This window comes from Dasypus novemcinctus, chromosome 4, assembly GCF_030445035.2.
Source record: "Dasypus novemcinctus isolate mDasNov1 chromosome 4, mDasNov1.1.hap2, whole genome shotgun sequence".
Lineage (NCBI taxonomy): Eukaryota > Metazoa > Chordata > Mammalia > Cingulata > Dasypodidae > Dasypus > Dasypus novemcinctus.
This window is the reverse complement of record NC_080676.1, coordinates 11,386,585-11,407,387: the sequence shown is the minus strand read 5'-3', so window position 1 is coordinate 11,407,387 and position 20,803 is coordinate 11,386,585. Positions and strand designations below refer to the sequence as shown.

At 40.5% G+C, this 20,803-nt stretch overlaps 1 protein-coding gene across 1 annotated transcript in view; it reads left to right on the top strand.

The window, feature by feature from the left end:
- The window catches only part of PCOLCE2 (procollagen C-endopeptidase enhancer 2), an 80,755-nt gene that overhangs the window by 45,228 nt on the left and 14,724 nt on the right, over window positions 1–20,803 (top strand). Inside the window, exons 4-6 of the mRNA XM_004462024.5 lie at window positions 4,270–4,394; window positions 11,903–12,039; window positions 16,306–16,460. Coding sequence (XP_004462081.1) covers window positions 4,270–4,394; window positions 11,903–12,039; window positions 16,306–16,460 — 417 coding nt within the window. The remainder of the gene's footprint in view (window positions 1–4,269; window positions 4,395–11,902; window positions 12,040–16,305; window positions 16,461–20,803) is intronic.

The following is a 20,803-nucleotide window of genomic DNA, read 5'->3' as shown; positions in this document are numbered from 1 at the left end:
ACAAAAGGATGATAAAATCCAACCAAGAGATGAATCAAAATAACTCATTAATGAAGAAAAACTACAATGAAAGAATGGTGGAAAACTTTTAACCCAGGAATAGTATAGAACAGGGGTTCTTAAATTTTTTTTGTTCCATGGACACCTTTGTCAGTCAAGTGAAAACCACAGACCCTTACTAAGTCCACACTATACTGTGTATTATTAATATTTAATAAGTATATCATACCTGCACCAACACATCCCCACAAGAATAAAGTTTTTTTTTAAATTTCTATTCAAGCCCATGGAACCCTTGTTAGGAACCCCTGCTATAGAATTATAGTTAAAGGAATATAAATGTACTTACTTATTTAATAGGCAGTCAGTGAAGTTGAAATATGGAGCTGAAAAATAGTACAATTTCCTACTTCTGGTAACAATAGAGTAGATTGGTCAGACAAACCCTCCCTCAGATAAAAGTTATAAAATCTGGACAAAATATAAGCAAAAACAACTATTTGAAGACATTAGAGAATGACCAAAAGCAGGTGGAAACTGCCACCCTTGAAAAACGAACAATGATGAGTGAGATTTGCAAATCTGTAGTCTTTTTCCTCAAGACACTTTCTATACTCTTGTCTTGGGCAGTAGCGCAACATTACTGGCTTGAGATGTCAGAGGGCAGAACCTGAGACTGACAGACCAACCAGAATATTTGGGAAAATATCCAGGAAGTCGGGGAGCTGCAGAAGTTTTGAGGCACAAAATCTACATATAAAATCCACCCAAATCTTTGACTGACAGCTAAACTACAGATATGTGAGGGAGATCCCAGATGGCCTGGCAAAAAAAAGCATGAGCTGAAAGCTGAAAGAACTGAGCAGAAATTATACTTGCTGCCCCCTACCAGGGAGACAGACTTTGGAGTTTGAGTCCAGCCAAGTGAATTGCCTGTTAAAACAAAAATCATTTTTCATAGGACACAAAAGAATGTAGAGTCTTTATAATGTATCAATCATAATGTCCAGGATCCATTTGAAATTCCCTTTAAATGAAGAGATAAGAAAAAGTGACCCATATTCAGGAAAAAAAAAAAACAGTCAATAAAAACTTATCCCCAGATGACCCAGATGTTGCAATTAATGTAAAAACACTTTAAAGCATACTTATAAATATGTTTAAGGACTTAAAGGGAAGTATATCTGCAATAATTAAACAGATTATTGGCAGAGAAATAGAAACTATTAAAAAAGAGCAAAATGGAAATTCTAGAACTGAAAAATACAGACTTGGAAATTTTAAAATTTAATTAATGGGCTTACAAGACGATTGGAGATGGTAGAAAGAGTCAATGAACGTGAATAGAAATGATCCAATTGAAGAACCTAGAGGAAAAAGATTGAAGGAAAAGAGCCTCAGAGACCAGTGAGACACAGTCAAATGGTCTAACATACGTGTAATTTGAGTCCCCGAAGAATAGAGTGATAATAGTGCAGAAAAAATATTTGAAGACGTAATAGCTGGAAATCACCTAAATCCTGTGAAGAACAGCAATTTATAGAGGCAAGAAGGTCAACAAACCCTAAACAGGAGATACACAAATGAAGGCATGCCAAGACGCATGAGTTGGTTTGAGTCTTTTAGGTGGATCCCAGAAAATTATGTTCTTAAATTGGTCCGTTCTTGTGGGTGTGGGATGCTTTGGTTGGAGTACTTCAGTGAAGGGAGAGTCAGGTGTCTTCATCCTTTTCCTGGAATCCTTTAGATTAGAAGGCAGAGAAAGAGAGCGCCCTTTTACCCAGCCGTGAGAGAGAGGACTCTAGGATCACCCGCACCTGCAGAAACACAGGGAAACCCCAAGAGGCTGGACTCAGTGGAGCACAGAAGCGTGGACAGAGGCCCCCGAGAGGCTGAAGGAGACAGGGCTCAGAGGAGAGGGGAGACGAGCCATGTGCTGAACTCCAGAGACGGCAGAGCCACTCATACCCTCTGTGTGCCTGATTGCTCACAGCCGAGCGCGGGGAGAGCGAGCCTGGAGGGGAAGGTAGAGACCTGGCGGACGCCCCCACTGTGCCTTGCCATGAGCGGGAGTGCAGGATCGCCAGCAGCCGACCTCTGGTGAGACGCCATCTCAGATGGTGCCTTGATTTGGACCTTTTCACAGCCTCAGACCTAAGATTCTTACCTAATAAATTCCCATTATATAAGCCAACCCATTTCTGGTATTTTGCATTGGCAGCTTTTAGCAAACCAAGGCAACGTGGTATAGTTACACTGCAGAAATCTAAAGATAAAGACAAAATCTGGATATCAGTCAGACAAAAACAGAATTACGTACAGAGGAAAAGCGGTATGAAGCATGGCTGTGGTTTAATCAGAAACAGTGGAGGCCCGAAGCAGGGGGACAGCATTTTTAAAGCTCTAGGATATAACTGTCAACCCAGATTTCTCTAGCCAGTCTTCCAAAATGAAAGTGAAATTTTAAAAAGTTTTCAGATAAATACTATAAATACCTGAAAGATGTTTTTAGATGTGCACCATAATAAATATTGAAGGAAGTTCCTCAGTTTGGCGGGAAATGATGCCAAATGGTCACACAAGGGTACTAGAAAGATGGAAGTCACCAGAAGTGAAAATAAAGGCTATATGTTATTTTCTTTTTTTCACTTAATTTCTTTACGTGTCTCTGCAAAGAAATGCAACTCTAGAATAAAAAAAATCTAAGGTGAAAAAATTCAAAAAAGTTGTGGGCTATCCAGAATATTGACAGGGAAGGGATACAGGGAAGTGGACTTGGCCCAGTGGTTAGGGCGTCCATCTACCACATGGGAGGTCCATAGTTCAAACCCCTGGCCTCCTTGACCCGTGTGCAGCTGGCCCATGCGCAGCGCTGATGCGCGCAAGGAGTGCCCTGCCACGCAGGGGTGTCCCCGCATAGGGGAGCCCCACGCGCAAGGAGTGCGCCCCATAAGGAGAGCCGCCCAGCGCGAAAGAAAGTGCAGCCTGCCCAGGAATGGCGCCGCCCACACGGAGAGCTGACACAGCAAGATGACTCAAAAAAAAGAGACACATTCCCGTGCCGCTGATAAGGACAGAAGCGGTCACAGAGGAACACAAAGCTAATGGACACAGAGAGCAGACAACTGGGATAAGGGGAGAGAAATTTTTTTTAAAAATTTATTAAAAAAAGGGATACAGAAGTTTCTTAGGAGATGTAAATTTGCTGTGTCACAATAGGCGTATGGCACACATAGGTATATCCATTTTTCAAATTTCTCTAGTTAATATTTGTGCATTTTGAAGTATGAATTTACATCTCTCAAACCTGTAAAATAATAATAGTAACAATAGCAAAGCAGGTGGTGGGAATGGGTGGAGGTATAGATTAATAGAATGGTAGAACGATGAAAGTTGTTGAAACTGTGTGATGGATATATAGGAGTTCATTAACCTATCTCCTTTGTGTGTATTTGACATTTTCTATTAATAAAAGTAAAAAATTTTGAAACCTCAATTTTTAATAATACATTTACTTAAATTTAGAGATTTCTTTTCAGAATGACTATCTTATGTGTCAAAGAAATATTTTGTTAAAGTATGATAATTCCTTTAATTTGAATTCAGATTTATTTGTTATTGTTAGTAAAGCACACAAAAAATTTAAGATTAAATTTAGAACTTTGTATTCAAGAAAACTTTCTAAAATTATTTCTGTCAACCTATCAGTATACATGCATAGATTTCTCTGAAATGATGTTTGTCAAATATTAATCATGTACTTTTTATAAACAAATTATTCTGAAAAATTATTAAAATAGTCACACATAAAGTTCTCTAGTAATAAATGCTGCCTACATCAACTAATTCAAACTTTGTCCATATCCATGGACTTTTTTAACGCTGTTAAAAAATACCTTTATTGGGGGGGAGCGGGTCTTAAAATCTGTGCAATTTGTTGAACCTGCATTCTTTCTGCGTGAGTACATGCCTTCAGCTGACACACACACTTGCACACACATGTCGTGGGCCTGACTTTACCCCTTCACTCTCTGGCATTGATGTGATTTGTGGGAACACAGTGATCATTCTGTGCGTGTTAGTGTGTGTGTGTGTATGTGTGTAGAGCAGACTATGTAACCATTTTTTAAGAGCAAATTTAAGTGCTTCTGCCATTGCTATTATTTACTATACTATCACCTAACGTTCCAAATTCCTAATCTACACATTATTCCACTGCTATACCTGCATCAGGATATAAAGTTGTTTTTTCATATTTAATAATTTCAGGGGATCAGTACTGTGGAGGACACCTTGAAAGACCTGCTGGCTCTTTCAAAACCCCCAACTGGCCAGACCATGATTACCCTGCAGGAGTCACTTGTGTGTGGCACATCGTAGCCCCGAAGAATCAGGTAAGAGTCCCTGGACATGTGGAGAAAGCATGCAGGTGCGAATGACTCAAACAATGTGAGGAAGCGAATTTCCAGAAGCCTTGGGTTTGGGGTAAGGAGGGAGCTGAGGGCGCAGGGAGAGGAAGGCCTTGCTGGACACAGGGGTTCCTTCCAGTGAAGGCCCAGCTTTACGCTGCCCTTTGCACCCTTTGACTTGCAAAGTCATGGATTTAATTCTCTAATATATACTTATACTTTTCAAAACAGTTTTTAAAACGCAAATAGTGTGCAAATCCCACATGAGCTGTTTTAAATCTGTGGAAGGTAGAGCAGGGCATTATCAGCAGCCGTGGCTAACCGTGAGAAGATAAAAATCCCCAAGTGCCTACACATTTCGGGTGTCATTTGCTCATGCAGCAAACCCGTCACATCCTGATAATAATAACCCTAGTCACCAAGTCACAACCATGTGAACAGAGCCAACGGAAGCCTCTTCGTTTCTTCAGAAGGCCAAGGTGTCTGGTGTGAAAGCTGATCCACTTTTGGTTTTGTTTTATGTTTTTGTTTTTTGGTTATTGTTCACGAGAAAAGTTGTGCTGGTTCCTCACAGAGTTTGATTTATTGCTCTAAAACAATCAACAGAGAAGGTCTAGTTTGCCAGTATTTATTAGTTTGTGGTTATATGAATTTTTGCCCTTTCTGTGGACCACTTTTAGATATTAACTACAAGATAGAACTTGGTGTAGGAGTAGAAGAGGCTTACCTTATGGACTTTTCAAAATACCTTTTAAAAATTACTATTATAAACACTATAGACTCTTCATCCAAATAATATCAGATAAGCATTATGATATTGTTTATACAAATACTACCTGCAATATATTCTTCTTTTTTTTTAAATTTATTTCTCTCCTCTCTCCTCCCCCCCCACCCATTGTCTGCTTTCTGAGTCCATTCGCTGTGTGTTCTTCTGTGTCCGCTTGTATTCTTGTCAGCAGCACCTGGAATCTGTGTCTCTTTTTGTTGCGTCACCTTGCTGTGTCAGCTCTCTATGTGTGCCGCTCCATTCCTGGGCAGGCTGTACATTTTTCGCACTGGGCGGCTCTTCTTATGGGGCCCACTCCTTGTGCGTGGGGCTCCTCTACATGGGGGACACCCCTGCATGGCACGGCACTCCTTGTGCGCATCAGCACTGCGCGTGGGCCAGCTCCACACAGGCCAAGGAGGCCCGGGGTTTGAACTATGGACCTCCCATGTGGTAAGCAGATGCCCTATCCATTGAGCCAAATATGCTTCCCCATATATTCATTTTTTGATGGAAGGCAAACATACTGTACTAGTTAGTAAATTAAACATGCACATACACAAACACCTTGATCATACTCCCAAAACTCAGCTTTATTATTATTTTTTTAAGATTTATTTTATTTATCTCTCTCCACCCCCTCTTTATTTGTACTTGGTGTGTCTGTTCACCTTCCTTGTTTCTTTAGGAGGCATCAGGAATTGAACCCAGGACCTCCGATGTGGGAGGGGGGCACCTAATTGCTTGAGTCACCTCCATTCCCTGCTTTGTGGTGTCTCTCATATTTTCCTTCTTGTGTCTCTTGTGCTGTCATCTCGTTGCGTCAGCTTGCTGCACCTGCCCATCACGCCAGCTCTCTGTCTTCTTTGGGAGGCACCAGGAACCGAACCATGGACCTCCCATGCGGTAGGGGGGAGCTCAATTGCTTGAGCCACATCCACTTCCCAGCTTTATTTTTAAGAAGAAAAATAGGGTTCTTTATTTAATAGTGAAAGGTTCTATAAATCTATTGGGCATTTTATAGTTTAAAATAAACTTAAACTTTACATTTCTCAAATGTTTAAACCATTATGTCATTCCTTGAAATCGTATGGGTCATTTTTCTTTCTGTGATCCTTGTAAATGTATTAGACTAAATAATTTCAACTTGATTATACTTGCAAAATGCAGCATCTCATTTCCTTTGTTCTTCTCTTTGATTACTTAAATTTAAGTTTGGGTTTTATTTTACTAACATGATGTTTGGCTTCAGCCAATTGAAGGTTTTTTTGTTGTTGTTTATCTTTTCTTTTAAAAAGATACATGGATCACACAAAATGTTACATTAAAAAATATAAGAGGTTCCCATATACCCCACTCCCCATTTCCCCCACTCCTCCCACATCTACAGGTTCTTTCATCAGTGTGGTACATTCATTGCATTTGATGAGTACATTTTGGAGCACTGCTACACAGCATGGATTATAACTCCAAGTCCCAAAAATGCCCCCATATCACACCTCTTTCCCTCTCCCTGCCTTCAGCAACTACTGTGGCCACTGTCTCCACATCAGTGATATAATTTCTAAATTAAACCTTCTGTTTTGAAATACTTTCAAACTTATAGGACAGTTACAAAAATAATACAAACCCCATACAGAGAACACAAACATCCTTCTTCCCCCCAGATAGCCAGGTCCACCAATTTTAACATTTTGCCATATTTGCAGTATTATTTTATCTATCTATCCATCTATCTGTTAATCCATCTGTCTTTCCAACTGTCTGTCTAGCTATCTATTTATCAATTCATTCTCTGAAAACAATACTGCCATGTACATTTCCTAGGAACATGGAAATTCACTTATGGAGCCACCTACATGCACTTATCAAGATCAAGAAATTTAACATTGATATGAAGAAGTCTATATTCCAAGTTTTTCACATGTCTCAATAACGTGTTTTTAAGCCTTTTCTCCTTTCTTATTGGATCCCATACAGGATCATGTATTTCATTTAGTTGTCATTTTCTCTTTAGTTGCCCTTTCATTTTTAAACATTTATACAATGTAAACTTTCCCATCTCAATTACTGCGTTCTGTTGGATTAATTACCTTCAAAACGCTGCAGAACCCTCACTACTGTCCATTACTAAAATTATCCCATTTCTCCAAACAGAAATCCTACACCAATTGTGTTTTAATTCCCCATTCTCCCTGCCCCTCACCCCTGGCAACCTGTATTTTATTTTCTGTCTGTATGAGCTTGTGTATTCTCTGATATTTTCTTTGTAGTTACCATGGGGTTTAAGGTTAACATCCTAAATCTATAGCACCCTCATTTGCTTAGATATCAACTTAACTTCAGTAGTATACACTGCTGTGTTCCTGTACTGCTCTTTCCTCTACCTTTATGAAGTTTTTATACAGATTACATGTTTATACATCATGAGCCCAGCACCACTGATTTGTCATTTCATTTTATGCATTTGCTCTAATAGATCCTGTAAGAAGTAAAAAAGTGGAGTTGCAACCAAAAATGCAATAGTACTGGCCCTTGTATGTACTCATGTTGTAATCCTCACTGGAGATCTTTAGTTCTTCATGAGGCTTCAATCTGTTATCTCCTGTCCTTTCCTTTTAACCTACAGACCTCTTTTGCTTCTCTTGTGGGATTGGTCTAGTGCTGAACTCCCTCAGATTTTGTTTACCTGGGAATGTTTTACTCTCATTCTCTTTTTGAAGGACAGTTTAGCCAGATATAGAATTCTTGGTTTGCAATCATTGTGCTTTCAGCACTTTAAATATGTCATCTAACGTCCTTCTCGCCTCCATCGTTTCTCTATTTTTGTCTTTTATCCCCCTTTCCTCCCCCCTCCCCCACCCCGCTGTTTTTGCTTTCTGTGTCCATTCACTGTGTGTGTGATCTTCTGTCTCTATTTCTCTTTTTGTCTTCTCTTCTAGTTTTTCTCCTCTAGGATTCACCAGGATTTGATCCTGGGGACCTCTGATGTGGAGAGAGGTTCCCTGTCAATTGTGCCACCTCAGTTCCTGGTCTCTGCTGTGCTTCACCTTGACTCTCTCTTTGTCTCTCTTTTGTTACGTCATCATCTTGCTGCAGGACTCACTTGTGTGGGCACTCAGCTTGCTGCATGGGCACTTGGCTTTGCTGCGCAGGCACTTGGCTCGCCATATGGGCACTCCCCTCGCTGCATGGGCACCCATGTGGGCACTCAGCTCACCATGTGGGCACTCGGCTCACCATGCAGGCTGTAAGCTCACCACAGGGCACTGGTTCGCCATCAGGCACGCTTTCTCTTCTTCTTTTTTACCAGGAGATCCCAAGGATCAAACCTGGGTCTTCCCATATGGTAGGCAGAAGCCCCATCACTTGAGCCACACCTGCTTCCTCCTCGGTTTCTTATGAGAAATTGACACTTAATCTTATTGAGGCTCCCGTGTACAATGCTTCACTCTTGCAGCTTTCAGTACGCTCTCTCTTTATCTTTGGCATTTGACAGTTTTATAATGATATGTCTTGGTATGAGTCTCTTTGGATTTATCTTGTTTGGAGTTCATTGAGCATCTTGGATATGTATATTTATGTCTTTTGCTAAATTTGGCTTTCATTAGCTCTTTGAATATTCTCTCTGCCCCTTTCTCTCTTCTCTTTCTGGGACTCCCACAATGCGTATACTGATATGCTTGTTGGTGTCACACAGGTCTCTCAAGCTCTATTCACTTTTCTTCATTCCTTCTTCCTTCCACCCCTCAGACTGAATGATTTCAATTGTCTTATCTTCAGTTTCACAGATTCTTTCTTCTGCTAGCTCCAATATGTTGTTAAACCCCTGTAGGGAATTTTTAATTTCTATTACTGTGGTCTTCAGCTCTGTTTGTTTCCTTTTCATAATTTCCATCTCTATATTGATATTCTCTTTGTATTCATCTCTAATTTTCCTGATTTTCTTTAGTTTTTTGGTCCATATTATCATTTAGATCTTTCTGCATATTTGGGACCATTTTTCAGAAGTCTTTGACTAGTATGCCCCAGGTCCGGTTCTACTCATTGATGGTTTCTAAAGCTTTAATCTTCTCCTTTGTCTAGGTCATTGCTTCCTGTTTCTTAGTATGTTTTATAATCTTTTTTTTTTTTTTTTGCAACTTGAAAATTTTTGTATTTTAATGCATTATTGCTAGAATTTAGAGTCTGGGGCATCTGTTTCTTAAGCTTATATTTAGCTAGTGTTACGATAGCTTTTCTTGAATATCAGGACCAGCCAATTGTGTTTTTTTGTTTTTTTTGTTTTTTTTTGTTTTTAAAGATTTATTTTTATTTATTTAATTCCCCTCCCCTCCCCCTGTTGTCTGTTTTCTGTGTCTTTTTGCTGCATCTTGTTTCTTTGTCCGCTTCTGTTGTCGTCAGCAGCACGGGAAGTGTGGGCGCCGCCATTCCTCGGCAGGCTGCTCCCTCCTTCGTACTGGGCGGCTCTCCTTACGGGGTGCACTCCTTGCGCGTGGGGCTCCCCTACGCAGGGGACACCCCTAAGTAGCAGGGCACTCCTTGCGCGCGTCAGCACTGCGCATGGCCAGCTCCACGCGGGTCAAGGAGGCCCGGGGCTTGAACCGCGGACCTCCCATGTGGTAGACGGACGCCCTAACCACTGGGCCAAAGTCTGTTTCCCCCAATTGTGTTTTTAATCATCACTGTAGAGTTTGAAATCACTGGTAGCTCTATCCAAAGAAGAAACATGTAATGGGAAATTTAGTACTAAGTAATTTCTATTTAAGTCTATGGAGATTTTCTTCCATTAAAGAATGCCTTCACTTTTAAAGAATCATAGATTTCTCTTTATCCTCCCATTTATTTACTTTTTTAAATTCTCTCTCCAAAAGTTATGTGTCTAATTTCTAAGCAAAGTTCAGCCAATTTTTTAATAACCTGGAAAGCATTTTATTAGTAACTGTTGTGAAGTCACTCAACAATTTAAAGCAGTGTTAAGAACAAAGAAACCATTATTCACTCATTACTGGTACTGACTTTTTTAAAAGGTGTAGATGTGTAGAAATTAAGTTCAAATTCAGAATTTACTCATGTCCACCTGTGATGGTGTCGCTGTTTTCATCTTCACTCAGATTACTGTATGAGTCTTCTCTAGCTAATAAGTGTGTGCCTGTCCCAGCAAGAATGAATGCGCATTTTCTTCCCTGAAGTAGCAGGGAGGGTTGTCTTCCCATCTGCCACCCAGCAAGAATGGATACCAACTGTCTGAATAGCAAGAGTATTTATGACCCCTGTGAGATTTCCTTTGATTCACACAGTTGAGGTGCTCCTAAAAATCTGCTTATAGGAAACGGACTTGGCCCAGTGGTTAGGGCATCCATCTACCACATGGGAGGTCCGCGGTTCAAACCCCGGGCCTCCTTGACCCGTGTGGAGCTGGCCCATACGCAGTGCTGACGCGCGCAAGGAGTGCCCTGCCACGCAGGGGTGTCCCCGCGTAGGGGAGCCCCACGCGCAAGGAGTGTGCCCCATAAGGAGAGCCGCCCAGCACGAAAGCAAGTGCAGCCTGCCCAGGAATGGCACCGCCCACACTTCCCGTGCCGCTGACAACAACAGAAGCGGACAAAGAAACAAGACGCAGCAAATAGACACTGAGAACAGACAAACGGGGGAGGGGAGAAATTAAATAAATAAAATAAAAATCTTTAAAAAAAAAAATCTGCTTATGAGGGGAATGATTGGTATAAATCAAAACTTCCTACAACTTGAATAATATTATTCAACAAGAATATTATTATTGGTACTCTCATAAAAAAATGACAATATTTAAGAATCCTAACACCAGTTTAGTATATCAGTGCTTCTGTACAATCTCTTCAAAAGGCACTCACTTCTCCAAGTAGGCTGTGCTCAGTCTGTATACTTTTCAAACACGTCAAGGAGACATCACAGGGAGCAGATGTGACTCACATGGTTGAGCACTGCTTCCCACATGGGAGGTCCCAGATTCAGTTACTGGTGCCTCATGAAAAAACAAAAACTAGCAACAAGTAAAACAAATTGAAAAAAAAAAAAAAACTCAGGGAAGCTGATGGGCTCCATGGTTGAGCGCCAGTTTCCCACATAAGAGGTCCCAGGTTCCATCCCGGTCCCTGGTACCTCAAAAAAAAAAAAAAAAAAAAAAAATAGCACAGTCAATTCCCACTTCCCTGAACCTCTAGTCCTAAAAACCTTGACACCTTTATACGTGATGGGAAGATCAGTCTCCCTCCCTCAAAAGGAGATCCACTCTATCCCCCAATCACATACCCAATATAGGGGGCATATAATCATTTTTCTTTTTATCAGCTTTCTTGAAGAAAAGAATGAAGTTGGTATATAGCCCTCTTCTCACTCCAGCACACCCCAATTACTGTCTTAATGTAGGTTGCTAGGTTATATATGATAGTATTCCTGTACTTCTATAGCTGTAAGGGAGCAGAGGTCCCAAGTTTGAGATCCTAACTAAGGTTGATCTGAGGTTGACATGATATTTTTGAGTGATTAAAAATTAAGGAATAAGAACACCACACTTGTATTAACTTACAAGAAGTATGCAACAAGGAAAAATCCTTTAAATATCATAAATGCTTGTTTTATAGAGGACAATCATGGTAAACTACAAATTTGGGGAAAGGAAGAACTCCATTGGGGCTTAATCAGCAGTCCTCTTTTGACACTTCTAATACTATGTTCTCTTAAGCTTATAGAAGTAAAGTTTGAGAAATTTGATGTGGAGCGGGATAACTACTGCCGTTATGATTATGTGGCTGTGTTTAATGGTGGAGAAGTCAACGATGCAAAAAGAATTGGAAAATACTGTGGTGATAGTCCACCTGCGTAAGTAGCTCCTGTTTATTTCATTAATGTTTAGTGGCTCTACATTTGTTTCTTATTAAATTGCCCACTTATCTTTTATTTTCTGGAAGCTTTCTTTACAAAGTCTTGGGTTCCATGACAGTGAAGTTACATCCAGTTGTCAGCCTCAACATAAAAGTAGCCAACCCAGAAGCTGGGGTGGATCAGTGCAGAGGAAGAGAAAACCTATTTCCCTGTCAAAAGTATGGATAGAAGGAGGAGACTACTGTATGTGGGGCAGCACCTCATCATCCTGTGTCTGGTTCAATGCAGTATAATGCCATTGAATTCAGCTCAAAAGCATTTATTACACACAGGCTATGTGCTGGGAACTATGTTGGGTACCTGAAATATAAGGATAAATAAGAAATATAAAGATTAAGTAGTGAGAGGGAAGGAAACAAGGCAGATAGGTAAATTGGCAAAGAAATGTCCTGGGTACATATTATATATCCTGCCATAACCCACTGAATGGACTGGGGGAGAGTATAAACTACAATGTAAACTATTATCCATGCTGTGTAGCAGTGCTCCAAAATGTGTTCATCAAATGCAGTGAATATACCACACTGATGAAAGAAGTTGTTGATATGGGAAAACTGTGGGGTATGGGAAGTGGGGCATATGGGAATCTCCTATATATTTTTTTTATTTTTTATTTTTTTATTAAATTGTCTTTTTTAAAAAAGATACATAGATCACAAAAAAATGTTACATTAAAAAATATAAGAGGTTCCCATATACCCCACACGTCACCCCCCCCACTCCTCCTACATCAACAACCTCTTTCATCATTGTGGCACATTCATGGCATTTGGTGGATACACTTTGGAGCACTGCTGCACCACATGAATAATAGTTTACATTGTACTTTACACTCTCCCCCAGTCCATTCTGTGGGTTATATAGCAGGATATATAATATCCAGCATCTGTCCCTGCAATATCATTTAGGACAATTCTAAGTCCTGAAAATGCCCCCACATAAATGTAACATTTTGTGTCATCTATGAATCTTTTAAAAATAAATTAAAAATACATTAAAAAAAAAAAAAAAAAAAAAGAAGGAATGTCCTGGGTGCTTTGGTCCCTGAGGAAGAGTCCTTTGGCTTATTCCAGGTAAGCAGTGGGGAGATTAGGGAAGGGTTTTGGGAGGAGATTGTGGCTCTTGAAGCTGAGTGTTAAAGGAAGAGTTGGAGTTAAAGAAAGAAAGGAGGACAAACTCATTCCAAATACAGGAGGCTCCATTAATAAACTTACAGAGGGGAGGTATATGCTATTTCTGGGCCCTGAACCTTGAGTCTGGGCCTAGAGAGCGATAAAGCAGGAAGGCTGAATTGGGTTCCACGTCCCTGAAGTGCCTTTACACAGAGAAGTGCCATGACCAATGATTCTAGAAGCCCTACTCTAGAAACATGAGCAGGAGCCTAGCTAGGAGGCCGTTGCACTGGTACAGATAAAAGTCAAGAAGGGTCTGCAATAGAGCGGGGTGGTAAGGATGAAGAGGAGAATGTGGATTCAAGAAAGTATGGAGGGAGGGAAATGGATTTGGCTCAACTGAAAGAGCATCCACCTACCATATGGGAAGTCCAGGGTTCAAACCCCGGGCCTCCTTGACCTGTGTGGAGCTGGCCCGCACACAGTGCTGATGCACGCAAGGAGTGCCGTGCCACGCAGGGGTGTCCCCTGCGTAGGGGAGCCCCATGCATAAGAAGTGCGCCCCAGAAGGAGAGCTGCCCCATGTGAGAAAAGTGCAGCCTGCCCAGGAGTGGCGCCGCACACATAGAGAGCTGACACAGCAAGATGACGCAACAAAAGAGACAGAGATTCCCAGGGCCACTGACAAGAATGCAAACAGACACAAAAGAACACACAGCAAATGGACACAGAGCAGACAATGGCAGGGGGTGGGGGAGGATAAATAAAAAATAAATCCTTAAAAAGAAAGTATGGAGACAAAAGTGGCGGAATGTGGTGGTTAATTGGAGAAGAAATTATGGAGTGACAAACCAGAGACAGCTGACGTAACCAGCTCTAAAAGACATGGGGCAGCATCCTCTGTCCATTCTTGGGATCTGCCAGGGCACAGGGGCTCTAAGTGAGATTTCCTCTTGCCTTTCTGGTGAGCTGTAATACTAATTTGCAGGTGCAACCCTTGGCCCTCAATACATTTATGGCTCAGTGATTCTGTAATATTTATACTAAAGCTCACGCAAGAAAATATTTATTGTTACTAAAATACTCTTCCTTGAGAAAATTCAATTTCGGGTGTAATGCCTCTGAGATTAGTTCACAGAAAAGGCAGTGAATGATCTCTATAATTATAACCTCATGCCGAGGAGGCTGGCCTCCTTGGGCCTTAAGGGTTCTTTCCCTGCTTATGAGTGCTTTTGGTAATTTTATCATTTAAACAAGATTACCCTGTTTTATTGGTAATTTTTAGAGAGAATTGTGTTTAGTGCACTGTTTTTACAAATGAGTCCTTCTAAAGCAAGACAGTGTAACTGTTAAAGGCGCGATCCTCAGAAGCGTTGCTTAAATGACTGGTCACTGCTGTGACCAGGGCTCTAAATGGAGTTTACAAAGTTTACTCGTAGGCATCTCTTTGTGCAAAAGTTACCTTCTGTACAGAAATAACCTCCTGGACAGAAAATTCAGGAGAAAGAGCCTGCAGCTCTACCCATCCCTCCACCAACTCCCACTCAAAGTGGCTGATGGGGAGGGGCATGAGGTGACTTATTATTTGCTGTCTGTGATACTTAAGAAATGGTTTGGCTGAGAAAACATCAATGTGGGGCAACTGCTTTAGCTGCTTTAAGCAAGGAATTTAGTCAACCAATTAATTCAATAAAATAATCATTTATTTTTTTTCCATGCTTGAATTAAAGTTTTTATATGGAATTAACTAAAACGAGCATTTCTTTTTACCATTGGTTAAGTAGTAAAAGCCAAAGCTTAAATGAAACTACTGTCTCATATAATATAGTTGCCTCCTAAGATTAAGAGAGCTCTTGAGGGAAGCAGACTTGGCTGAATGGATAGAGCGTCCATCTACCACATGGGAAGTCCGCGGTTCAAACCCCGGGCCTCCTTGACCCGTGTGGAGCTGGCCCATGCGCAGTGCTGATGCGCGCAAGGAGTGCCCTGCCACGCAGGGGTGTCCCCCGCATGGGGCTCGCTCAAGGAGTGCTCCCTGTAAGGAGAGCTGCCCAGAGCAAAAAAAGAGCAGCCTGTCCGGGATTGGTGCTGCACACAAGGAGAGCTGACACAACAAGATGATGCAATAAGAAGAGACAGGGATTCCAGGTGCCGCTGACAAGAACACAAGCGGACACAGAAGAATACACAGTGAATGGACACAGAGCAGACAACTGGTGGTGGGGAAGGGGAGAGAAATAAATTTTAAAAATAAAAATTTTTTTTTAAAAGAACTCTTGAGCCTGTTATTGCCACTAAATATGTAGTGATGACTGACCAACCAGCCCCTAAAACAGCTTTAAAATGAGAGTCCTAATCAATGATGTCATCCGTGACCATCCAAGCAGAGTAACCATTTGCCCTGTTTCTCCACAGCATTTTGCTGGGGATGTTATATGAAAAGAAATGTTTCTGTTTCAGGCATGCATAAGGGCACCCACTAAGAATGAAATGGGAGTTCCCTTAAGCCCTGCCTGGCCTTCTCATCCCCGGGTGGCCAGCCCACCAACCTGGGCCTGTGACTGTCTTCACAGGGTGTGGAAATCTGCCCGTCAGATTCTCCGCGGCCACCATCCCGGCCTCTCCTGGCTGGCGTGGACCCAGAGTCTCAGTTCAAAGAAGCAGTGGTGCTCCCAAGTCAGGTCAAACTCTGAGATGCTTGGTGCAAACCAGCCACAGCTTCAGCATGTACGTTGGCCAAATATCTACCACAGTCTCGAGAGCCACCTGACCTGGATTCAAATCCTGAACCTTCCACATACTAGAGTTGTGGGGCCTTAGGCAAATCCCTTTAACTCTCTGAACTTCAGTTGCCGATTCTGTAAGAAGGGGATAATAACAGGGTTGTTGTGAAGATGGAATGTGGCAGTTTACCTAATATTTAGCTGAGACTTTCACCTTCTGAAGTGTTACGTTTAGCCTTCAAGTTTAAACAAACAATAACTTATTGCCAGAAATTGAAAGCTAGAAAAGTTCATATTGCCGAGAAATACCACTTAAAGTTTTATAATATATAATTTTTTAAAAAAAAAACATGCTTTTCTTCTTTTAGGCCAATTATATCTGAGCAAAATGAACTTCTTATTCAGTTTTTATCAGACTTAAGTTTAACTGCAGATGGATTTATTGGTCACTACAAATTCAGGCCAAAAAAATTGCCTGCGACGACAGCACCACCTATTACCACGACACTCCCCATAACTGCTGGTAAGTTTTCCTGTTTTGAAGTTTGTGTAGTAGTATAAGAAAAATTTTTTTGAAATAAAAGAAAATAAATGGGAGCAAAGTACTTTTTGAAACTAAATATTTTGAATAAGATGAAAAATTATGGAAGAGAATACTGACTCCATTAATAAAAGAAAGGCATATGGTGGGAGACTCCTCATTAACTAAGTTTTAAATGTCACCTAAAAAAAAAAGTATCACCACTTAAAAATTACTAGGAAACCTCTTATAGGCACAGATCATTACATTTTTTCCCCCTGGCACTTACAAAATTATGGTTTTCTTTTTATTACATAGATGTAGTATTTTAGTTTAAAGTTTTAGATACATTGATATTTTAGCCTTGATAATTGCCTGTTACACATCTGCCAATATTGCCTCAGGCTCTTTTTTCTTCTCTCCAAAATGTGTTATTGAAAAATGCCATTTTTTCAAGTAGGAATAAATCAAAAATGTATTCTATGTAGCGATATCGATACGCCTTGGTATAACCAGTGCCAGCCTCCATATGATACAGAAGTAGATTGGACTCTGCTCAAGGACATGTATTTGATCTGAAAAACGGAGAGGCAGAGGTTGGTCCCTATTATCTAGTCACTACATCTTGTCAGCTCCACCCACTGGGATTTTAGGTCTCAGACCTACAATCCAAATCTAGAGAGGAGTTAAAAATGGGAAGGGAAGAAATAAGCCTAGCTGTAACGCCCGCAGCGTTCTGCACGTACCCTGGGGGGGCAGTGCAGCCTCCTGCTCTGGAAGGGCCAGTTTTTCTGAGCTCTCCACAAGTGTGCCATCTTGTGGCCTGGACATGTCCTGCCTCCTATTTACTGCCGCGTTTCTCCAGTTCATTTTGTTTCACGCTGGTGTCCTTGTTCTTTCCAGTGAATTATCTGGCCTCACCCATGAGACTTATGGTTTCCTAGCTTTTACCTCCATTTCTAAACTTTCTGTGGAACCGCAAACATGAATTTGCAATGATCTCCCAGACATTTGTGACTGCTAGACGTTTAATGAAAGCATGTCAAATTGAACTCATTTTTATCACCTTGTTTTCTGCTTAAACCCGCTTCTCCACCAAGCTTGGTCCACAGCACGCACGCTTTTAGGGCCATCTTTGACTTCTCCTTGCTCTTACCCCACTGCATGCCCCACCACCGCACACAGACCATGGCATTCTCCCACTTAAATTCACTGTAGCTGTGCTGTCCAATACAGTAGCCGCTATTTAGCACTTGAAACATGGCTAGTGAGACTGAGAAATGGATTTTTTAGCTTTTAAATTTAATTTAAATCTAAATAGCCTTATATGACTAGTAGATACGATAATGAACAGAGACAGCACAGGCCCCCAGGCTCCTTCACGTGGTATGGAAACCCCTTCATGCTTTGTCCCTCTTTAGCTCTATCGTCAGACCCGGCCTCCTCTGTCCTTGGGCTAAGTACTTTTGTTTTTTTTTTTTTAATACCAAGTGCTGGGGAAGTTGATGATAGTTTTTTTTTCTATTTTAAAACTTTATTTCTGTTTTTTAAACTTTATTAAAAATATAAGCAATTAAAAAATAAAACAGTTAAAAATCTCCATTTCTCAATTAAATGTACTGGATACATACAAATTTTTTTAAATCATACAATATGTTACACAATATATTTGGTTCATAGGAGCACAATCTTTCAGTATTTGTCCTTTGTGTCTGGCTTGCTTTGCTCAACATAATGTCCTCCAGGTACATCCATACTGTCATATGCTTTACGACTTCATTTCTTCTTACAGCTATATAATATTCTATAGTGTGAGAATGCCACTGTTTATCTGTTCATCCATTAATGGACACCTGGGTTGTTTCCAACTTCTGGCAATCATGAATAGTGCCGCTATGAACATTGATGTGCAGGTGTCTGTTCAAGTCACTGCTCTCAGTTCTTCTGGGTATATACCCAATAGTAGTATTGCAGGGTCATGTGGCAAATCTATATTCAACTTCCTTAGGAACTGCCAAACAGTCCTCCACAGTGGCTGCACCATTCTACATTCCCACCAACCAGAAATAAGGGTTCCTTTCTTTCCAAATCTTCTCCAGTACTTATAGTTCTCTTTTTATTAGTGTCCATTCTGATAGGTGTGAAATGATATCTCAATGTAGTTTTGCATTTCCTAATCATGAGTGATGTTGAGCATTTTTTTCATGTGTTTTTTACCATTTGTATTTGTTCTTGGGATAAATGTCTATTCAGGTCTTTGCCCATTTTTTAATTGGGTCATTTGTCTTTTTGTTGAGTTGTAACATCTCTTTATATATTCTGGATATTAAACCCTTATCTGACACGTTTCCAAATATTTTCTCCCATTGATTTGGCTGCCTGTTTACCCTTTTGACAAAGTCCTGTGAGGAGAAAAATGTTTAATTTTGAGGATTTCCCATTTATCTATTTTTTCTTTTGTTGTGTGTGCTTCTACTACAAGGTCTTGAAGATATTTCCCTACATTTTCTTCTAGTAGTTTTGTGGTCCTGGATTTTATATTATGTCTTTGATCTATTTTTTTTAGTTGATTCTTCTATAGAGAGTGAGATAGGGGTCCTCTTTCATTCTTTTGGTTATAGATTCCAGTTCTCCGAACACCATTTGTTGAAAAAACTGCTTTGTCTCATTAAAATGGACTTGATAGGTTTGTCAAAACCCAATTGACTGTAGAGGTGAGGGTTTATTTCTGGACTCTCAATTCTATTCCACTGATTGATATGTCTGTCTTTATGCTAATACCATGCTGTTTTGACCACTGTTGCTTTTTATGTGTCAAGGTCAGGCAGTGAAATTCCTTCCACATCGCTCTTCTTTTCTAGCATGCATTTGGCTATTTGGGTGCATTTTCCCTAATTTGGTAATTGCCTTTTCTAATTCTGTAGAGTAAGTTCTTGGAATTTTGATTGGTATTGCACTGAATCTATAAATCAGTTTGGGTAAGATTGACATCTTACAATCCATGAACATGGAATGTCTCCATTTGTTTAGGTCTTTTTAAATTTCTTTTAGCATTGTTTGTAGTTTTCAGCATATAGGTCCTATATTTCCTTGGTTAAATTAATTCCTAGGTATTTGGGTCTTTTTGTTGCTATTGTAAATGGAATTTTCCCCCTGATTTCCTCCTCAAATTGTTCAGTACTAGTTTACAAAAACATTACTGATTTTTGTGTGTTGATCTTGTATCCTACCACTTTTCTGAACTCATTTATTAGCTCATGTAGCTTTGTCATGGATACTTCAGGATTTTTTGAGTACAGGATCATGTCATCTGCAAACAGAGTTTTACTTCTTCTTTTCCTATTTGGATGCCTTTAGTTTTTTTTTCTTGTCTAATTGCCCTAGGTAGAATTTCTAGTCCAATACTGAACAACAGTGGTGACAGTGGGTATCCTTGTCTTGTTCCCAATCTTAGAGTGAAAGCTTTCAACCTTTCCCATTGAATACAATGTTGGCTGTGGGTTTTTCATAAATGCCTTTTATCAGGTTAAGGAATTTTCCATCTATTCCTACCTTTTGAAGTGTTTTTATTAAAAAAAAAAAAAAAAGAAGCTGGATTTTGTTGAATGACCTTTCTGCATCAGTTGAGATGGCCATGCAGTTTTTTTCCCTTCAATTTGTTAATGTGATGTATTACGTTAATTGACTTTCTTGTGTTGAACCATCCTTGCATACCAGGAATAAATCCTACTTGGTCGTGATGTGTAAGTCTTTTGATATGCTGTTGGATTCGATTTGCAAGTATTTTGTTGAGAATTTTTGCATCTTTGTTCATTAGAGAGATTGGTCTGTAATTTTCTTTTCTTGTAGTATTTTTATCTGGCTTTGGTATTAGGATGATGTTGGCTTATAAAATGTGTTGGGTAATTTTCCCTCCTCTTCAATTTTTTGGAAGAGTTTAATCAGTATTGGTTTTAATTCTTTTGAAATGCTTGGTAGAATTCATCTGTGAAGCCATTTGGTCCTGGGCTTTTCTTTGCTGGGAGATTTTTGATGATGGATTCAATCTCTTTAAATGTGATTGGCTGGGAAGAGGGCTTAGCCAAATGGATAGGGTGTCGCCTACCACATGGGAGGTCTGCAGTTCAGACCCCGGGCCACCTTGACCTGTGTGGAGCTGGCCCATGCGCAGTGCTGATGCACAGAAGGAGTGCCGTGCCACGCAGGGGTGTCCCCCGCGTAGGGGAGCCCCACGCGCAAGGAGTGCGCCCCATAAGGAGAGCTGCCCAGTGCGAAAGAAAGTGCAGCCTGACCAAGAATGGTGTTGCACACATGGAGAGCTGACACAACAAGATGACGCAACAAAA